This window comes from Catharus ustulatus, chromosome 17 (assembly GCF_009819885.2).
Source record: "Catharus ustulatus isolate bCatUst1 chromosome 17, bCatUst1.pri.v2, whole genome shotgun sequence".
In the NCBI taxonomy this organism is placed as follows: domain Eukaryota; kingdom Metazoa; phylum Chordata; class Aves; order Passeriformes; family Turdidae; genus Catharus; species Catharus ustulatus.
In genome coordinates, this window is record NC_046237.1 from 2,591,643 (window position 1) to 2,610,882 (window position 19,240).

Sequence of the window (19,240 nt, forward strand, 5' to 3'; positions counted from 1 at the left end):
AAAACTGCTGCAAAAATCCTTCCAGCTCCTCGTGTGTTTTCTGCTCAGAGCAGGGCAGGCAGTCCCTGCAGGGCAGGCTCTGTGTCCTGCACATCACCAGCTGCAGCCCAGGGGCTCCCTGCAGAGAATTCTGCCACGTAATGAGCTCCCCCCATCCCCAGAGCTGCTTTCCTGGGGCTCCCAGCGAGCAGGAGGTGCCAGGGGCTGAGCTTTGCCTCTCCAGCCTTTCCTCCAGTGCTGCCTGAGCCACTGGCAGGGCTGGGACATCCTCTGCTCCCTCCTCAGTGATGGACTGACAGGGAAACAGGCAGCACAATGAAGGTCAATGTAAGTACTGGCTTCTTTTCTTTCGGCTGCAGTTCATTTAATGAGTTTCCTGATTTCATTTGGAGTGGGTAGAGGGGGAAATCTGCATCTGGCAGGGTCTCTCTGCAGCTGATTTGCACATCACTAACAGAGCATGCATTTTAAATTTTAATAGATTTTAAAATGTAATCCAAATGAATCCTGTCCCCAGAACAGAGGAGGGTGAGGGTTTGTTCCGTGTACATTGAGTAATAACAAGTTTATTTTAATGATAATGAATGACCCAGACTGATCACTTCCACATTCTCTTGGGAAAAAAAAAAAACGAGGTTAAAAGTTGAGCTGTGTATTACCTCAAAAAAGATGATGTTTTTGCACTGATTCCTAGAAAATGGGTAATGGAAATGTCTCAAGAATTGGGGTCACTGTGTGATAAGGAAAATGCCAAGTAATTTCAGTCTTTGCTCTGAGGGTGAGGACTGGCCACATCCTGCAGAGCAGTCTGCAAGGAGAACTGGAGCTCAGAACAGTGCTCATTTTTAGGAAATGTTCCTTTATTATAATTTTTATGAATATATATATAATTATATATAAATTTTAGGAATTTTCTCCTGGTGTAGGGAGGGAATAAGTGATGGACCAAACCCATTTTGCTGTTGTGTCACCAGCTCTGCCCCCAGCCCCAGGCTGGGCTTTGTGCTGTGCCCAGAGTGGCTCAGCAGCCCCAGCTGATCCCTGGCAGCTGGGCAGGGCAGGGCAGGGCTGTCACCATGTGTCCTGGGCTGTCACCATGTGTCCTGGGCTAATGACAGCCCAGGAGAAGGGGCAGCTGCTGCCTGGACAGGGCATCCACACCAGTGCTCAGGCCAGGTGGAAAACCCAGAGAAATATCACAATTTCAGTGGTATTTATTCAGAAATCCATCCATTTCTCAATTTATTCAATGCATTTAATTCATTAGCTCAGAAACACGACCTTTGCAGGACTGTGCAGAGGGTGAAAGGGTAAATGGGTAAATGCAGCCCCAGGGAGCAGCTTTGGGAGTGCTGCTGCTGATTTTTGTGAGTCAGAAACCCACACCCTGGAAAAAGGGCACAGCATGCAGGGACAGCACCCTGGCACATCCAGCAGCAGGAATTGCTGAAAATTTTCATTTTTCAATGAAAAATGTGCCTTCTGCTGCTGCTGGGATTCCCTGGGAATGTTTTGTCTCATCCACAGGCTGGGAGAGCAAGGAGGGTGAGGACCCTGCTCTGTGCTCAGCAGCATTTTCTGTGTCTCTAAAGCCACTTTCAGAAATAAATGCACTCAGGTGTAATTAAAAGGGTTTAAAAAAATCAAAAAATTATGAATATGGGAGGGAAAAAAAGGTTTGAGGACCCAAAGCCCAGGAATACTCACACAGGGAATGTTTGGAGCAGCAAGAAGTGGAAGTTTATTTTCTCTTGAACTTGGGCATGAGAGCACTTGTGTAAAAATAAAAATGAGGGAGTGGGGTGAAATCCTGGCTGCACTTGTCCCAATTCTGGTGATTTTAACACAGCTAGGACTTGAATGACTTTATCTGTGGGGAAAAGAGAGTTTGGGGAAAATTAAGAGGACTCCAGTAATTCCCACCTCTGCAGCACTGCCTTGTGTGAAGCTGCAGGATTTGTAAGCTTGAATTTTTTAAGTGGTGGTTCTGTATTTGATCAAAAACTGATTTGACCATTTAGAATTCAAAACCTGCTTCCACCCCCACAAAATCAATTAAAGCAATAAAAACAAGTCCTGATGTTCATTCCTCCTTGAAGCTGACACAAAACTTCTGGATGAGCTTTTCCAAAATACACAAACAAAACAACAAAAAAAAAGCAGAATGACATTCTGCAAGTGACAGGAAATGCTGCACATGCAGGTAGAGAATGAGGGTAAATCTTTTAGGGTAAATTCTGCTCTTTTCCTGTGGATGTTGATGTGAACTCTCCACATTTAACTGGGCAAAACTGAAGTGACTCAGTGGTGTGGGGCTGGAAGGAGCTCTGAGGGAAGCCTGTTCCCAGCTAATGCATGGTGGGGAATGTTTATTTCTGCAGCTTTGCTGGGAGGTGAAGAGATTAACTGGAAGCTGCTCTGTAAACATGTCAGAGGTGTCACTGATGCATGAGCAGAGCTGTTTAGCAAACACAGCCCTCTGCTCTGTCTCTTCCCCCTCAAATATTTTAAGTCCCACTTTCCTGCAGTAAAAGAGCTCGCACATGGATGGATGTGCAACATGAGAAATATTTCTCTTGATCCACAAAAACTCCCAGGATTAACCTGTCTCTTGATTTACATGATGTCAGGGGTTGTTAAGAAGCAAACTGAAGATAATAAATGAAAAAATAGCTTTTTTTATCTGAAATGCTGTGAAATAGTGCAGTACCCATTCACATGAAACAATACAGGGTAGCAAATTGAGATTTCCAAATACAAACTGAGTGGGATGGGGGCACAGAATAATTATTTTGTGAGGCTTGTGGGCAAGATGCTCAAATTATCACGTGCTGTACATCATTGTGTTCGCTTGGATTTTTCTAGCAATGTTTGTATATATTTTATAATGATTTTTTTTTTCCTGTTACATGGTCCTAGACACTGAAGATCAGGCTTGGGACAGGAGAGGCATCAGGAGATTTGAGTAACAGGGGGATGTTCTTTCCTTAGCATAAATATCTATTGTGTACACAGAGCACAGATGTCAGTCTGAGGGTATAAAATTTTACATTATACAACCGTGCTCTGATCAGCTTCACTGCTCCTAATTACAATTTCCCCATTAATAAACATGAGGCAGCAGCTTTCACTCCTATGACTCCCAAGGGCTGCCGAGGCTTTACAGAGGGACCAGTGCTGGACAAGGATCTGCAAACTAAATGTGAAAAGTCCAATCTGGGAGGGGATTGCTCTCTCCACATCTGAGCCTCACTCCAATAAAGGAGATGCACTCGCAGCTACAGCAGAACTCTTGAAGTGAAGCTGTGCCAGAGACCCTGAACTGCAAATCCCTTCATTGTGACCCCCTTGCTTTGCCCTGGCTCTGGGGGTCCCAGTGCCCTGGGGAGGAGCTGCAGGGGACACTTCTTCCTCCTTTCCAGCTCTGTGCTCTGTCACCAGCTCGTTTAAACCCACTCAGTGAGAGCAGAGCCCCAGCACTGCCTCTCAAGGTGCTTTTTGTGGGGCTTTCAGGATGTTCTTTGTCTCAGGAGAGGTTTTACAAGGCTGGGATGAAGCAGCGAGCAGAGATGGGAAATCACTTGGACCTCACCTGGGCTGCTTTTTACACGTTGGTTATTTGAGGACACCACACACAAAACAGGACAGGCAGAGCTCTGCTGGCTGACAGGGAAGATGCAGCTTCATACCCCCCCTCCTCTGAGCATCCCAAAGGGCTCTGGATCCTGGGAATGCAGCGCTTGTTTACAGTCAGGGGCAGGTCAGGGATCCAGGGGCTGCCACAGTGATGCCTCACACATGTCCTGGGGAGCTGGGAGAGCAGGCAGGGCTGGGATGTGCAGAGCCTGCACTGCAGATAACCCCATCCCACAGCCCTGCACACAGACGTGGGGGCAAGCACTCACCTCCTGCAGCTTCTGTGGTGCTGTGCACTTTGCTGAAACCCTGAAACCCTGAAACCTTGAAATCCTGAAATCCTGAAACCCTGAAATACTCAAACCCTGAAATACTCAAACCCTGAAATACTCAAATCCTGAAATCCCAAATTACTGAGGATGGACAGCAATGATGTGCTCTCCAACTCCACAGTATCCAGTGTTTGTCCTGAAACTTTGAATTTAATTAAGCCCTGCCTTAGCTGGAAAAGCTTTGGGGTTTGTTTTTTTGGTTTATTTTTTTTTTCTTTTTTAATCTTTTCTTTTTAAGAGCTCCACTGACCCTGCTGTCCAAGGTCTGACAATGTCTCAGTTCAGTCATGTTTAGCCAGGGCTTGTCTCCATCACTTCTCCAGTCAAAGTCTTCATTTTTCCATTCCAGCTCTCTGGATGGGATATGAGATGATCCCTGAACAGGTCAGGTAGCCCAGAGTGCCCTATGATTTAACTGATTAATTAATCTATCTCCTGCTTGGCTTGGTTTGGGATGGTTCTAGAGGTTCCTGGGTTTGTGTTGATTACAGATGTGAGCCCACATGCCCCATGTGAGCTCCAGAAATGCAAAGCCTGAGCCCCTGTGTCCTGCCTCAGCCTGGCCTCTGGCCCTGGGGTGTTTGCCCATCTTGATTGGCCAAACCAAAGGAATGTGTGCCTCCAGCAGGGACCCCTCTGACGGAAGGGTTTGTGTCTCTGGTCATAAACTTAGGCTCAGCAGCATCTTCAGTGTTCTGTTTCCACAGGAAAGGGGAAATGTCAATATTTAGATGCTTTTTAAAACCACAGTGTGAGCCAAACTTTCCTCTGAGCTGTGTGGGTGCAATAGGAAGGGCAGCCTTGATGTGTGTGTGTCCTGGCCAGGCTCAGATCCTGAGCCCAGTTTTCCTGATCCTGAGTCCAACCTCCCTGATCCTGAGTCCAGCTTTCCTGATCCTGAGCCCAGCTTTCCTGATCCTGAGCCCAGCTTTCCTGCCTGGGCCTGGCTAAGGCTCCTCATGTTGGAAAAAGGGGAGAGTTTTCCCCTGCCCACCCTCCTCGGGGCTGGAGGAGAGGGTCTGTCCTTCACAGGTGTGTCTGTGCAGCATCCATCCCGTGCAGCCTCTCAGGATGGAGCAGTGCTGGTGAGGAACAGGGATCTCAGGATGGAGCAGTGCTGATGAGGAACAGGGATCTCAGGATGGAGCAGTGCTGGTGAGGAACAGGGATCTCAGGATGGAGCAGTGCTGGTGAGGAACAGGGATCTCAGGATGGAGCAGTGCTGGTGAGGAACAGGGATCTCAGGATGGAGCAGTGCTGGTGAGGAACAGGGATCTCAGGATGGAGCAGTGCTGATGGGGAACAGGGATCTCAGGATGGAGCAGTGCTGGTGAGGAACAGGGAAGGCTGGCTGTTCTCCCTCTGCTTTGGGGGCAGAGCCCAGCCCCACCCCAGCAGGGGATTCCTGGGGTCTGACTCCCACATTTGGCATTGTCCCAATCCAAAGTGGACTCCCACGTCCAAAGCAGAAGCCAGGCTGTCCAGGAGGCCACAGGGGGTGCTGCCCAGCCCAGCAGCTGCCCTGGTGCCACAGAAGAGCCATTGTTCATTGTCCAGGGCACCCCAAACGCCTGCAGCCCACGGCGGGTCCTGCCGCAGCTGCGCTGCCAAACCGGGGCTCTGCTGCTGCAGCTCCAGCCCAGCTGCTCCCTCACACCAAATGCTCTGCACAAACACACAGGGCATCACGTTTCCTAGCTGGGTGCTATCTCTCTGGACATTTCTTGCACTTTCTGATAAGGATTTCATGCTGACACACAGCCAGTGTCCTGCTGGCTGGGAAGCAGGCGGTCCCATTTTAAAGCTGAGAAAAAAACCCTAAAAAAACTAAAAATAACATCCACAGCTTTCTCTACCCTTTGCACAAATGCCTGGGGTGACCAGAGCTACCTGCTGGCTCTGGCTGCCCCTGGATCCCTGGAAGTGTCCAAGGCCAGGCTGGACAGGGCTTGGAGCAGTGGAATCATGGCAGGGCTGGGATGAGATGAGATTCAAGGTCCCTTCCCACCCAAAGCATTCCAGGATTCTGTGATCTTGTAATGAGTAAATATGAGATGAAGAATTCACAGAATGGCAATGGGAAAAGCACCTATTTTTCATACAGGGATCACAGAATCATGAGGGTTGAAAAGGAGCTCTGGAGATCAGCCCTGCTGCCCAGGCAGGGTCACCTGGAGCAGGTGACACAGGAATGGGGTGTCACCCTCCCTGGGCAGCTGTTCCAGGCTCTGCCACCCTCATGGAAAGAGGTTCTGCCTCATTTTGAGGTGGGACTTCTTGTGTTTTAGCTTACAAGTCCAATGTATGTCAGTCTAATACAATAAATCTAAACAATGAAGATTAGCAGCGCTCTTCAAGAGCCTCGAGCGGGAAAAGGCGATGCAGAAATAGATCACAATAACCTCATTATCATCTATTTCTTTATTGCACTGAACAGACACAAAATGCCCCAGCTTGACTCTGAAACCAGTGCCCCAGAGGTTGTTCAATGTCGCTCTAGGGGTGGGTGTGACACACAAAAAGGCACACTACACTTCAGAAGGCTAATACTGCATTTATTACAGCAGCCAGCTGTCTTTTATACACTCCACAAAGTTTCCAATTTATTCATTGGCTACAACAGATCAACACAACATTCATTGGTGTAAAACCCATCTACACCTCTGTTTTCCTCCAAGACTTTTCTAAAAACACTTTTCCCAGCACAGGTTTTCTTCTGCTGATCTCCTTCTTCTCTCCTCAGCCTCCAGGCCAACAGCCTTGATAAAATACTTTTCAGAAATTATTCATTAACCCTCTCTGGCCAAGCTGAGTCTCCCACAGCTCAGTGTGAAAGGGGGTGGGTGAGTTAAACCGAGATTGAGGAGGAAAGGTGGAAACACCAAGGTGGGGTGTGAGGAGCCATGGTGTGGGTGTGACACTGATGTGACAATGGCGCTGTGTCCCCAGCACAGCCTGGCCAGACAACAAGGCTGAGTGCTCGGACTGTGAGCATAAAAATACACAATCACAGGCTGAGGATGTGCAGGGGCTTTTATTGCAGAGCTCTGGGATCAGGGCACAAACCCAAATCTGACTGCACATGGATTCCAGAGGGACAGGTTTTTATACCCTTTTGTTATGCAATTATATAATAATTACTAAACCCATATTGTTCTGTTGTACACATTGATCTTATCCAAGCATGGATTCTTGTGATTTCCATCAGGTCCCCAAAATCCCCTTTCTCGTGATTCTTGTTACCATTACATCACTTCTCATGATTCTTATTATGATTAAACAATAATATATTCCATTTAACAAACAATTATTACATTTACCAATCATATTATTTATCACATGATGATCACACAGGTGCAGTTTCACATGATCCAATAAAGACAAAGCTCAACATTCATCCCAGGCCTGGTTCCCTTTCCCAGCCCTACCAACCCAACCTTTCTTTGCATCCCTGAATCTGCTGTATATAATTCCGAAGATTTTAGAAACATTTTCAACCCTATGCTATCAGGATGAGCTGGCGTTGCACAGGGGGACATCCTGAGGGTGTTGGAGGGCGCAAACACCAAGCTGGGGTGTGAGGAGCTGTGTGGGGTGACATTGATGTGACAATGGTGATATGTCCCCAGCACAGCCTGGCCAAGCTCTACAACAACAAGGCCGAGCGCTCAGATGAACTGGCATTGCACAGGGGGACATCCTGACACTGCTGGAGGGTGGAAACATCAAGGTGGGGTGCTAGGAGCCATGTAGGTGTGACACTGAGGTGACAATGGCGCTGTGTCTCCAGCACAGCCTGGCCAAGGCGCTCTACGACAACAAGGCCGAGTGCTTGGACAAGCTGACATTGCACAGGGGGACATCCCGACAGTGCTGGAGGGTGCAAATACCAAGCTGGAGTGCTAGGAACCATGTGGGTGTGACACTGATGTGACAATGGCGCTGTGTCCCCAGCACAGCCTGGCCAAGGCCCTCTACAACAAGGCCGAGTGCTCAGATGAACTGGTGTTGCACAGAGGGGGACATCCTGAGGTGCTGGAGAGTGCAAACACCAGGGTAGGGTGTGAGGAGCTGTGTGGGTGTGACACTGATGTGACAATGGCGATATATCCCCAGCACAGCCTGGCCAAGGCGCTCTACGACAACAAGGCCGAGTGCTCGGACGAGCTGGCGTTCCGCAGGGGCGACATCCTGACGGTGCTGGAGCAGCACGTGCCGGGCAGCCAGGGCTGGTGGCGATGCTCCCTGCACGGCCGCCACGGCCTGGCCCCCGCCAACCGCCTGCAGCTGCTGCCGCCCGCGCCGGCCCGCGGCCACCAGCCCCCGGAGCCGCCAGAGCCACACGGCATCTACCAGGTGCCCTCCGTGCCCTCCGTGCCCTCCGTGCTCTCCGTGCCCTCCGTGCCCAAGCCCGCGGTGCTGTCGGCCACCTACGAGAAGATGGAGGGCTGGGTGACGCCGCCGGCCGCCCCTGCCCAGGCCCTGTACCAGGTGCCGGCCCTGGCGGCGCAGCTGCTCAGCGAGAGGACCAAGCGCTCCACGCACCAGGTGAGCTCTGAAACAACAGGTTGGAACAATCTGAGATCATTGTCGAGTTGATGGATGGGTTTTGTACTGGTTTTGTGTTTGGTTTCACGGTTCAAGCTTTTATACCGAGAGGGTTTTGGTAAATCTCTGCTTGTTGTGGATGTTCTGCACAAAGCCCTGAAGGTTTAATGGAAACAGTAGTTGGTATGTAAAATATCAGTCTGGAATGTTAAAACAACTGCTGGGAGTGAGGAAATAATCTCAGGAATAAGCCTGAGATTTTCAGTGGAGTTCGCAGCAGAAGAATGATGGTGTTTAGGAAACTCCCATCAATTTATAGTATTGTGTGAGAAATGCTGCTCTGGGCAGCAGATGAGAGTTGATATTCTGTGCTCCCTCACCTTTCTGACAGTTTAAACCAGCTGTGAAATAGCACAGGAAGTAAAGAATATACCATTAGTCTGGGAGAATCTATAAATGATTTACAAAGCTAAAATAACTTTCTCCCCTGATGGGCCACAGCACGCAGCCATCCAGAGTCCCCTCGGCACACGTGGGGTCTTTGCATCCATCTGCACAGGAACATGATCCATCAGTTTTTAAAAACCACCCTGTGGTGTGTGACTGCTGGGTTTGGTCTGGTTTTCACTGTCTCCAGCAGCTCAGAGTGCTGCTGCCTCTCTCTTGTGCTGTCACAAAGCAGCCAGACATGCAGAAGGACACAAAGTTTTGTTGTTTCTCTCCCAGTTTCTCTCCCAGCCTGTTTTTGCTGCTGCTGAGACATTGACCAAGGTGTACGGGAGGAGAGCTGCCACCAGTTCCCCCAGTTATGGAGGAGAACAAACTGGTTTTCCAGGTTTCATTACAGCTCTCTGCCTGGCTCTTCCTTCTCCCAGCTCCTCGTGTCTGACATTCAAACTAAACACATACATGGATGTGCAATTTGATTACATGTCGCTGGTTTTTGAGATCAAAACCTGCTGCTTTCTTCAGGAAAAAATTGAGTGGGGAATGTTTCATAATGAAAGGGAAATAGAGCAGGTGGGGACAGAGTTCATGCACAAGGTTTTGTTCAGTTCTGTGAGCTCTCCAGCCCTGGGTGGCTCTTTATTCTGTGTATGGAAATCACATTAGAAATTCTAATTGGAAAAGGAAGAAAATTCGGCTATATAATGGTTTAGCTGATTTAATGATCATTTGATTTATGGGGCCCATTCAGCCACCTTTCCTCCTGCTGTGTGGAAGGCCAGTCATGGAAACCTCATTGCTGCTTCCTGCTGGGTGGCAGGTGGGTGCTGGAAAACAACAAACTCAGGGCATCCCTGGTGATCAAAACCTCATTTTCAGCTCTGCAGCTGCAGTGCACAACCATAATTCAAACTCAAACTGAGTACAGCTACAAGAGACTCCTGCACTTGCTCTGATCTGATTTCTCCACATTCCTGACCCTAAAGGAGCCATTTGCAAACTGAATCAGAGATTGGCATCAATTTCCCATGTTGTGCCAGCAAATCAGGTGGAAAATGTCATCTATTCATTATGTGGATGAATGGTCTGGCAGAAGAGCTCCTTGGCTCTCCCTGTCTCATTTCATTTCTAGTCTAAGAATGAAAAAGAATGAAGAATGAGAAATCAATGTCCCAGCCTCTGATGATTACCCAGAAGTTGAGAGAGGGGCTGTGTGTGGCACAGCGTCCCAGCTGTCCCCACACCAGCTGCACTCTGGTGGTCACAAGCTGTCCCCAAGGCAGGGGAGCTCAGGGAGCACAGAACGATCCAGACCATCCCCAGAGATCCTGGGGCACAGCTGGCAAAGCTCCTGGCATGCTCAGCTGTCCTCTGAGCAGCTGGGAAAAGCCACTGTGACTCTTGGAGAGAGCTGACTGAAAGCAATGAAACAAAAAGAAATCCCTCAGAGCCTGGGTGTTTTCACCCCCCAGAAAAACCTCATTGCTTCTGCCTCACACACAGGGCACCTTCTGGTTCCACTGCCACTGACAGGACCTCAACAAGAACAAAGATGTGATATCCAGTGAGTTTCCTTTCTGCTGGATTCTCAGATTTGTCCATCTGGAAGCAGGCCTGGGCTAAGGATGGCTTTCCTGACACCTCTTCTCTTTAACCCTTTCACTCAGGGAAGCTGTACCTCTGTTTGCAAGGAAGATGCTCACATCCAGGATTCCCCATCCCTGGAAGAGTTCCAGGCCAGACTGGAGGGGTTTGGAGGAGCCTGGGATAGTGGAAGGTGTCCCTGCCCTTTGCAGGGGGTGGAACAGATGGTCTTTAAGACCCTTCCCAAACCAAACAATTTTGTGATTCTGTCATTCTCCGCCACAGAGCACTATGGGGATTTGTCTTCACTCCTCATTCTCTGTTGTCATGAGAGCTGAACCAGGCAGAGAGGAGCTGCACTCTTCTTCCTCTACCACATTTCCCCTACGTTTAGTTGCTGCAAGACTCACACAGTGGAAATCACTCCCTCCAGTCTAAAACCACTGACTGCAATATCTCACCCCAGCACTGTTTCTGGAGGTCAGTGGTTTGCAATGGCCCATTTATCAATTAGCTGAAGGCAACCAGGCTAAAAGCAGGCTGGATGAACAAAATTCCATGTTTTGGTGGTTGATTTTAAAAAATACAAGTCCTGAGCCAGCATTCATGTTTTGTGACGTTAATTGTCCCACAGCTCAGGTCACGGCTGACTGCAAAGACACAATTCCCATACTGGACTTCCCTGTTCATGGAGCTGGACAGGACATCAAGCTTTACTCCTTCCAAATGAGTCAGTCTTTCATAACTAGAGAATAATGCTCAGCCCACACTTTTCTGCTGCTCTTACATTAAATTGGTTTGACCCAATGACTGTGGGCTTGGAGAAGTCGAAATTTCCACACTTCCTTTTTTACGTGGTTCTGCTTTTGGGCAGATAAAAGGGTTAAGTGATAACTGCAGCTGGATTTTCTCCAAATCTTTTGTGGTTAGTAAGGCAGATTGTCTTTGATCTGTATGTGCCAGTTCAGATCTTATCTAAAATGTACCAGAAATGCAAAGGAGAATTATTTGGGATTAAATATCCTACTGCTTGGAAGGTCAGTTCCTGTGTCTCCCCTCCAGTGAAGAACTGAAAGTTTTTACCACTTTAGAGTGATTACTCCAACAGTGAATTATTCAGCTGAATGACTTTTCAAAGCTGCCCTGAGCTTCCTGCCATTGCAATTTTATCTTTATTATTATTTTTTCTCCTCTCCAAGCACCTATTTACCCTCCCAAGAGCCAGCCGAGCTTCAGCCCCAAACATCAGGGGGGAGGTGTACGATGTCCCCTCCATGCAGCACCGTGGGTCCCTGCTCCCACAGGTGAGTCCTGCCCTGCCCCCTCCCTGGAGCTGGCACCCTGAAGCACCTCAGAGTTGACCTGCAGGTCACTTCTACTGCCACCTTGTTTGCTTTTTGTGAAATTGTGAAGAAAATAATTTATTTTTAGCTCAAAACCTCAGTTCTCCTGAGTTTCTTAGAAATTTTGAGTGATGTGTCTTAAATCTGGTGTGTTTCTAATAAACATTTCAATTTTTTCAGTATCAGTATTTTATTCCATATTTTATCAATAAAGGATTTCCCTGTGGATTCTGAGAAGCTGACACTACTGAATTTTCTGTACCAGTGTCAGCTTCTCTGCTTCAGAATCCCTGAGGAAATGTGGTGGTGTCATTTAGTCAGGGTGATTTGGGGATGTTAAAAGAATTCTCACATATTCAGCAAGAAATTGTCACTCCCACCACTCTCCTCCTGGAAAAATCACATCCTGGATTCGGTCACTGTGACGTGTCCTGTTACACAATCCTGTCCTGGTGCTGTCCCACTGCCCTGGGGTCAGTGAATGTCACATTTCCTCCAGCTCTGAGGCTGTGCAGGTCACCGGGATGGGACAGCCACCACCCCCAGGCTGTGCTGTCACCTCCCACACAAAGGTGTGGGTGGCACTGGAGCAGTGCAGGGACCTCCCCACACCCTGCTGCTCCCTGCTGTTGGGAAGGACAAGGATTTACAGCAAGGTCTCACAGATATGTGTGTGTAACAGAAAGATCTTGGAATGTAGAATCTGAAGAAGGAATAGAAATGATAGCAAGTTTTGGTATAGAGGAAAAGAATTGCTGAGCCAGTCTCACTGGGTAACTAAGAAGGCAAAGAGCAATGAGTTGGAAGGGGCTTTTATGACTCTGAGCAAAGGATAAATCCACCTCAAACAAAAGATGTTTTTACCAAGCAAAAGGATTTTCACAGACAAAAATTCCATGTTGCAAGTAGAGAAAAGATCTCAGAATTTTCCACTGCAAGAAAACTGAATTAAACTGGAAGACACTAACCTTTTGTGATTGGAAATAGTAACATGAATATGGTAACGTTAGTAGTTGTGATAGGCTGTAGGTAATAGTAAAGGTATTGATTGGTTGTCATGCATTAAGATGATCTATAATGAAAAGTGTATCATGCATTGGAACCAGAACTAGAGAAGCTTTCAGGCAAACCCACAGCTGAGGCTGTCAGGCTGTGGGCTGGGCTGATCACCCACCACCCGTGAATTGCTGCATCGTTTGGACACAATAAACAGCATTTTAAAGAGCCCGTGTGGAGTTCTGCATCCCTTATTTTAGGCTCTTACACCCTGCCACTGCCCAGTCCATTGTTATCCACAGATTTCCAGAATCACCCCCTTTGTGTGACAGGCTGATCCCTGCTCAGACCCGAACCTGCTCATGTATCAAAGCCTTTGATCCCACCCAAGGGCCCGGTGGGCTCTAAAAAGGATCAAGATAAATCTTTTTATTTTCCCTTTGAGCAGAGTGGTGCCACTCCCCCCAGCACACGGAAGGGCTGCGTGCTGGGCAGATCCACTGAGAGCTTCCAGGCAGAGCAGAAGCAGCTTTACAACATCCCATCCAAGCCAGAAAAGGCAGGAGCTGGCAGCCAGGACTCACCAGCACACAATGTAAGTAAGGCTTGATGGGCACAGAGTAATCTGTCACTGCTGGGGTGCCTGGCTTGGAGCAGGGACAGGTTTCCCATCTCTTCCCCACTGTTTCTTACACAGCAAATGGTCCTGAATTTCCCTTTTCCACCTTAGAGTCAGCTGTAAAACATTTATCTGTATGAAGCAAAATTTAAATTCATTGAGAAGTTTGGGCAGAGTCAGTGGTGTCTGTTGGTGATTTATTGCTTGTCAGGGTGTGCATGTGAGTGGGAAAAAAATCAAGTGTCTACAGATTTCACTGGCTGGGAACTCTGCTCTAGGATCTAATCACCTGTGATCCACATATTTTACTTTACATGCAGCTTGTGCACGTTAGAAAATAAAAACCACAGGCAGCCTTTCTGTGGTGCCATTCCATCAACATCAGTGGAGCTGCACAGTTTATGTGCTCTGAGAATTCAGTTCTGTTTCTCATTCTTGTTTAAAATGATGGTTTATGAACTCCCTGTGCTCTGTTGCAGTTATATGATGTCCCTCCCAAAAGAGAACTCGATGACTCAGAAAATAAATCTCAGAAGAAGTGCTGGGGCCATTACAACACTTTGCCAAACCCTCGGAAGTCCGAATGGATTTACGACATTCCAGTGTCCCCTGAAAACTCCGGATTCAAACCAAACCCTGCAGGCCAGTGTGTGGAGAAGCAGGTGCTGTATGACATTCCCCCAGCCAGGTACAAGGCTGCAGCCACAGGCACTGAAGCCAGGGTTGGGAACGCACAGTTGTACGACATCCCGCCGACGCAGCGGAAATTGGCGCTTCCAGAAATGCTCCTTTACGACGTTCCCTCCTCACGGGAGGTGCTCCTCCTGCCACAGAACAGCAGCTCTGAGGTGCCCCCCAGGCTCCTGCCTGCCCAGCCTGGCAATCAGATCTCTGAGGGGAATGTTTATGATATTCCCAAAGGTTTGCCCAGTGCTGGGCACTCCAAGAAGGAGATGGAAAACAACAGTGATGGCTCTGGAGAACAAGCACGCAGTGCTTCTCCACAGCTCTCAGTGGATGCCAGGTCAGAAAATGACACTTTGTGTGTCTCCAGTGTGGACAGCAGAAGCAGCACTCTCTCCTCATCCTCCAGCTCTTCTGCTGAGTCGTCTTGTATGCTGTCACCATCACCAGAGCCTGTCCAAGAAATCAAACTGGAGCTGGAAGCAGCCATCGAGACCCTGACCCAGCTGCAGCACGGCGTGTCCAGCTCCATCGCCAGCTTAATGATCTTTGTGAGCAGCAAGTGGAGATTGCAGGAGCACCTGGAGAAAAGCCTGGAGGAGATCCACAGGGCAGTGGACCACATCAAGGTGTCACTGGGAGAGTTCCTGGCCTTTGCTCAAGGCCTGAAGGGAAACGCCTCCAACCTCACGGATAACAACCTGCAGGCCAGAATTAAAAAGCAGCTGGAAATCCTGGTGAACTCCTACAAAATATTGACAGAAACGAGGGAAGCTCTCAACAGCTGCAGCTGGTCCCTGGAGGCTTTGGTGCTCAGGAAGCCCCAGAACAACCCTGATGACCTGGATCGCTTCGTTATGGTGGCCAGGACAATTCCAGACGATATCAAGAGGTTTGTGTCCATCATCATCGCCAACGGGAAGCTGCTCTTCAGGAAGAGTGACAAGGAGCAGGAAAAGAAGCAACCAAAAGTGAACCCAGAATGCAAAATGGCAAAACCAATCCCAATGCCAAGAAGAGTAGAAATTGAGTCACTCCAGAGAAATACTCCTGAGAAATCCAGCCAAAGCCAGGTCCCTGTGGAGAAACCGGAAGAAAACTCCACTGAGGACTGTGATTATGTCCAGTTACAGGTCAGTGACACAGGCTTCACTCTCTGCATTCTGCACCCTTTGCAGATATTACTATTAATTACTAATAGTAAGTACTATTAATTACTATTAATTACTATTTTACCTTTGCACCAGTGCCACGTTCAGTTTGCAGTACATCCCATTTTCCAGACTTTACCTCAATCCAGGATTTTGTGGCAGTGGCACCAGTACAATGAGCAGTAATTTTAATCAATAGAGAAAATAAAACATTTTTTATCATTCTTGCCAGTTTAAATTCATTTAGGAAGCAGGATTTCTTTGGAGTTAGAATTCCTTACTTCCCTTTTCCTTCAGTTCTCTTCCTGCCACCACATTGTGTTTGGCATGACAAGAGATGTTCCTTCCTAACTTGAGTGTCATGGAAATCCTGTTTGCATAGAAATTAAACTCTGTGTATTATCACATTTAGTTGTTAGAATAATTCTGGATGATTGCTATAATCTCCTTAGAATTACTGAAATATCTACTAAGAATATCTCCTTTAGTTTCCCAAAGAAATGCTGATTGTAATTAAAATTTCTTTTGTTGAAATGTGGGGTTTTTATGTTGGTTTCAGTCTCAGATCTTGCAGGGTCAGGTACTGCATTTTTAGGAGAAGAAAAAACTACAGCTCCTTCTAATAAATTCCCATTTCTATTTGTAACATGAAAGCTACAGAACAAGTAGTTGTTTCCCATGAAATAAGAGAAAACCACATTTATATTTAAATACTTTATATAGTTGTTTCAACTTTGCTTTCATTTTAATTTGTAACAGGCACAGAAAGTCATGTCAGGTAAAGAAGTAGCAAAGAAGAGTACAGAGTCAAACCCAAAGGTATTTCTGGCTTTGAAAACATTATTTATGAGGGCTTTCAGTCCCTGATTTCTGTGCTTGCTAAAACTCAGAGCAATTTGCATTGACACAAATCTCTATACATAGAGACCTATTTGCTTCTCAGAGATCATTTTCCCAGAATTACTGCTGAAAACCTGTGAAGAACACTTACTTTCCTCAAACAACTCCAGTTTAAAGTCATACAGTTTATTTTATTGCCTTTCAGCATCATTTGGGATAAGGCTGGGAGAATCAGTATTTCAAAATGCCTTGTTGTGCACTGGCACAAAATTGACTCTTGTGCATTTGAATCATTCATAACCCTGATTAAATCCATTAAAGACCAATTTTTTGTACTGTTTGGAAGCTTCAAGGCCAGGCTGTGTAAAGGATTGGTGTTTGGCTGCAGCATTTCATGTGCTCTCAATTATTAAAACTGTATTTAGGGGGGAAAAGGCAATCAGGAGAATTTCCAACACTTTATGGAGAGACAAATTACAGTAAAGGCTCCAGGGTGGGGCGATTTGAAGACCACAAAAATTCAGGGCAGAGCGACCAAAGAAACAACCAGTGAGTGGCACCAGGCTGAATCTATTTTTATTTTAACCCTTTCTCCAGGTTTTGCCATGTGCAAAAAAGACTGAAAACCCCAGCAGGCAGGAGCCTGCCAGGAAAATCCCCCTCCCAGAGCACTGCAGGCTGTGCTTCGCTGCCCTGCACAAAGCCATCGGCGTGTTCACCGCCAGCCTCGGCAACCAGCAGCCCCCCGAAATCTTCATCTCCCACAGCAAACTCATCATCATGGTGGGCCAGAAGCTGGTGGATTCTCTGTGCCAGGAAACCCAGGAGAGGGAGGCCAGGAGCGACATCCTGCACAGCAGCAGCCGCTTCTGCAGCCTCCTCAAGAACCTGGCCCTGGCCACCAAAAGCGCAGCCCTCAAATATCCCAACGCAGAGGCCAGCAGGGAGCTGCGGGAGCAGGCGGAGGAGCTGGCCAAGTACATCCAGCAGTTCAGAGCCATGATGGACTGAGGCTCCTCAAGGCCTCGCCCCTTTGGGCACCAATTCACACTCAGAATTCCAACCAGGAATTCTCTGGGTGCACTGGTAGCAAGTGAAGATCCCACACTCAGAATTCCCACAGGAATTCCCTGGGTGAACTGTTAATGGGTGAACTGTTAACAGGTGAACAACCCCACACTCAGAATTTCCACCAAGAATTCCCTGGGTTCTGATGCAGGTGAACATCCCACACTCAGAATTCCCACAGGAATTCCCTGGATGTTAGTGTAGGTGAACATCCCACACTCAGAATTCCCACCAGGAATTCCCTGGGTGAACTGTTAACAGGTGAACAACCCCACACTCAGCATTCCCACCAAGAATTCCCTGGGTATTAGTGTAGGTGAACAACCCCACACTCAGAATTCCCACCAAGAATTCCCTGGATGTTAGTGCAGCTGAACATCCCACACTCAGAATTCCCACAGGAATTCCCTGGATATTGGTGTAGATGAATATCCCACACTCAGAATTCCCACAGGAATTCCCTGGGTTCTGATGCAGGTGAACATCCTACACTCAGAATTCCCACCAAGAATTCCCTGGGTGTTAGTGCAGCTGAACATCCCACACTCAGAATTTCCACAGGAATTCCCTGGGTGAACTGTTCACAGATGAACATCCCACACTCAGAATTCTCACAAGAATTCCCTGGGTGCACTGTTAACAGGTGAACATCCCCACACTCATAATTCCCACAGGAATTTCCTGGATGTTAGTGTAGGTGAACATCCCACACTCAGAATTCCCACCAAGAATTCCCTGGGTGAACTGTTAACAGGTGAACAACCCACTCAGAATTCCCACAGGAATTCCCTGGGTGTTAGTGTAGGTGAACATCCCACACTCAGAATTCCCACCAGGAATTCCCTGGGTGAACTGTTAACGGGTTAACAACCCCACACTCAGAATTCCCACAGGAATTCCCTGGATATTAGTGCAGGTGAACATCCCACACTCAGAATTCCCACAGGAATTCCCTGTGTGTTAGTGCAGGTGAACATCCCACACTCAGAATTCCCACAGGAATTCCCTGGGTGCTGTGCACTGCTAGCAGGTGAACATCCCCATAGCAGCTGATGTAGAATTTAATCTGCATTTTCTCCAGTGTTCTCATCCTGCCTGGAAATGTCAGTGACTGGGTGGGAATATTTGTTGTGTATTGGAGCAAAAGTTGTTGATTTCTTATTTTTTGTTCTCTATGTATGTCTGATAAATGTATTTTCCTTTTTAATTGTGTTTTCTATTTGTGTAAAGTCTCTCTTTAAATGTAGCGGTACAATGTTCTGTAACTTATGATATCCCAATATCGATCATTTCCTGAGGACTTTATGCAAAATTTGTAATTACAGGGTTGTCTGTTTGTTTAAAAAAAAAAAAAAAAACCAACAAAAAAACAACAGCTGCAAAGCTAATTTTTTGTTTTCACAAATGCAACACGGTACAAAATCCAATCAATAGGAAACGCACCAGGCTGGTACATGAGCACAGAGGAAAACTTTAGGAGAAGACTCCTGATAAATCTACAGCGAGCATATCATCCTCTGTCACAGCTCTCAGAGCATTTCTGCAGCTGGGGAAAAAGAAAAAATATTCTTCCAGTCCCTAAATGTTCGGACAATGTCCCCACAGCTGAAGGGCGGTGATGTTTTCCCAGCGCTGGGGAAGCTCCAGGGCCCCATCCCGGCCTCAGAGCCTCGGGCTCTGCAGCTTTTTAACTTTATCCCCCCAATTTCCCGGACGTGAAAATTTCTGGATGCGACAAAGCCAGCTAAACCCACGCTAACTGCAGTTCTCATAATGAATTTATTTTGCGGCTTGCCAAGGGCTGGCCATGTCCGCCCTCAGAAGGGACGGCGGGCGCAGCCATGGGGACCCGCTCCCCTCTCGGCGTCCTCTCGCTGGAGTTCTCCTTGTCACCCCGTGTTCCCGGCGTGATTTATCGCCGACATGTGTCACTATAATCGCGACATCGCTGTTCGCACCCTAAGGGCAGCGCTCGCTTCCCGCCGGGAACCC

At 47.7% G+C, this 19,240-nt stretch overlaps 1 protein-coding gene across 1 annotated transcript; it reads left to right on the forward strand.

The window, feature by feature from the left end:
- Positions 1-210: 210 nt before the first annotated feature.
- Positions 211-17,640, forward strand: CASS4 (Cas scaffold protein family member 4). The gene is made up of 7 exons (XM_033074636.1): positions 211-327; positions 8,085-8,516; positions 11,747-11,851; positions 13,335-13,481; positions 13,985-15,322; positions 16,100-16,159; positions 16,778-17,640. Exons 1-7 carry the CDS (start codon positions 316-318, stop codon positions 17,189-17,191), a joined length of 2,508 nt encoding a protein of 835 aa, XP_032930527.1. The 5' UTR covers positions 211-315; the 3' UTR covers positions 17,192-17,640.
- The last annotated feature ends 1,600 nt before the right edge of the window (positions 17,641-19,240 follow it).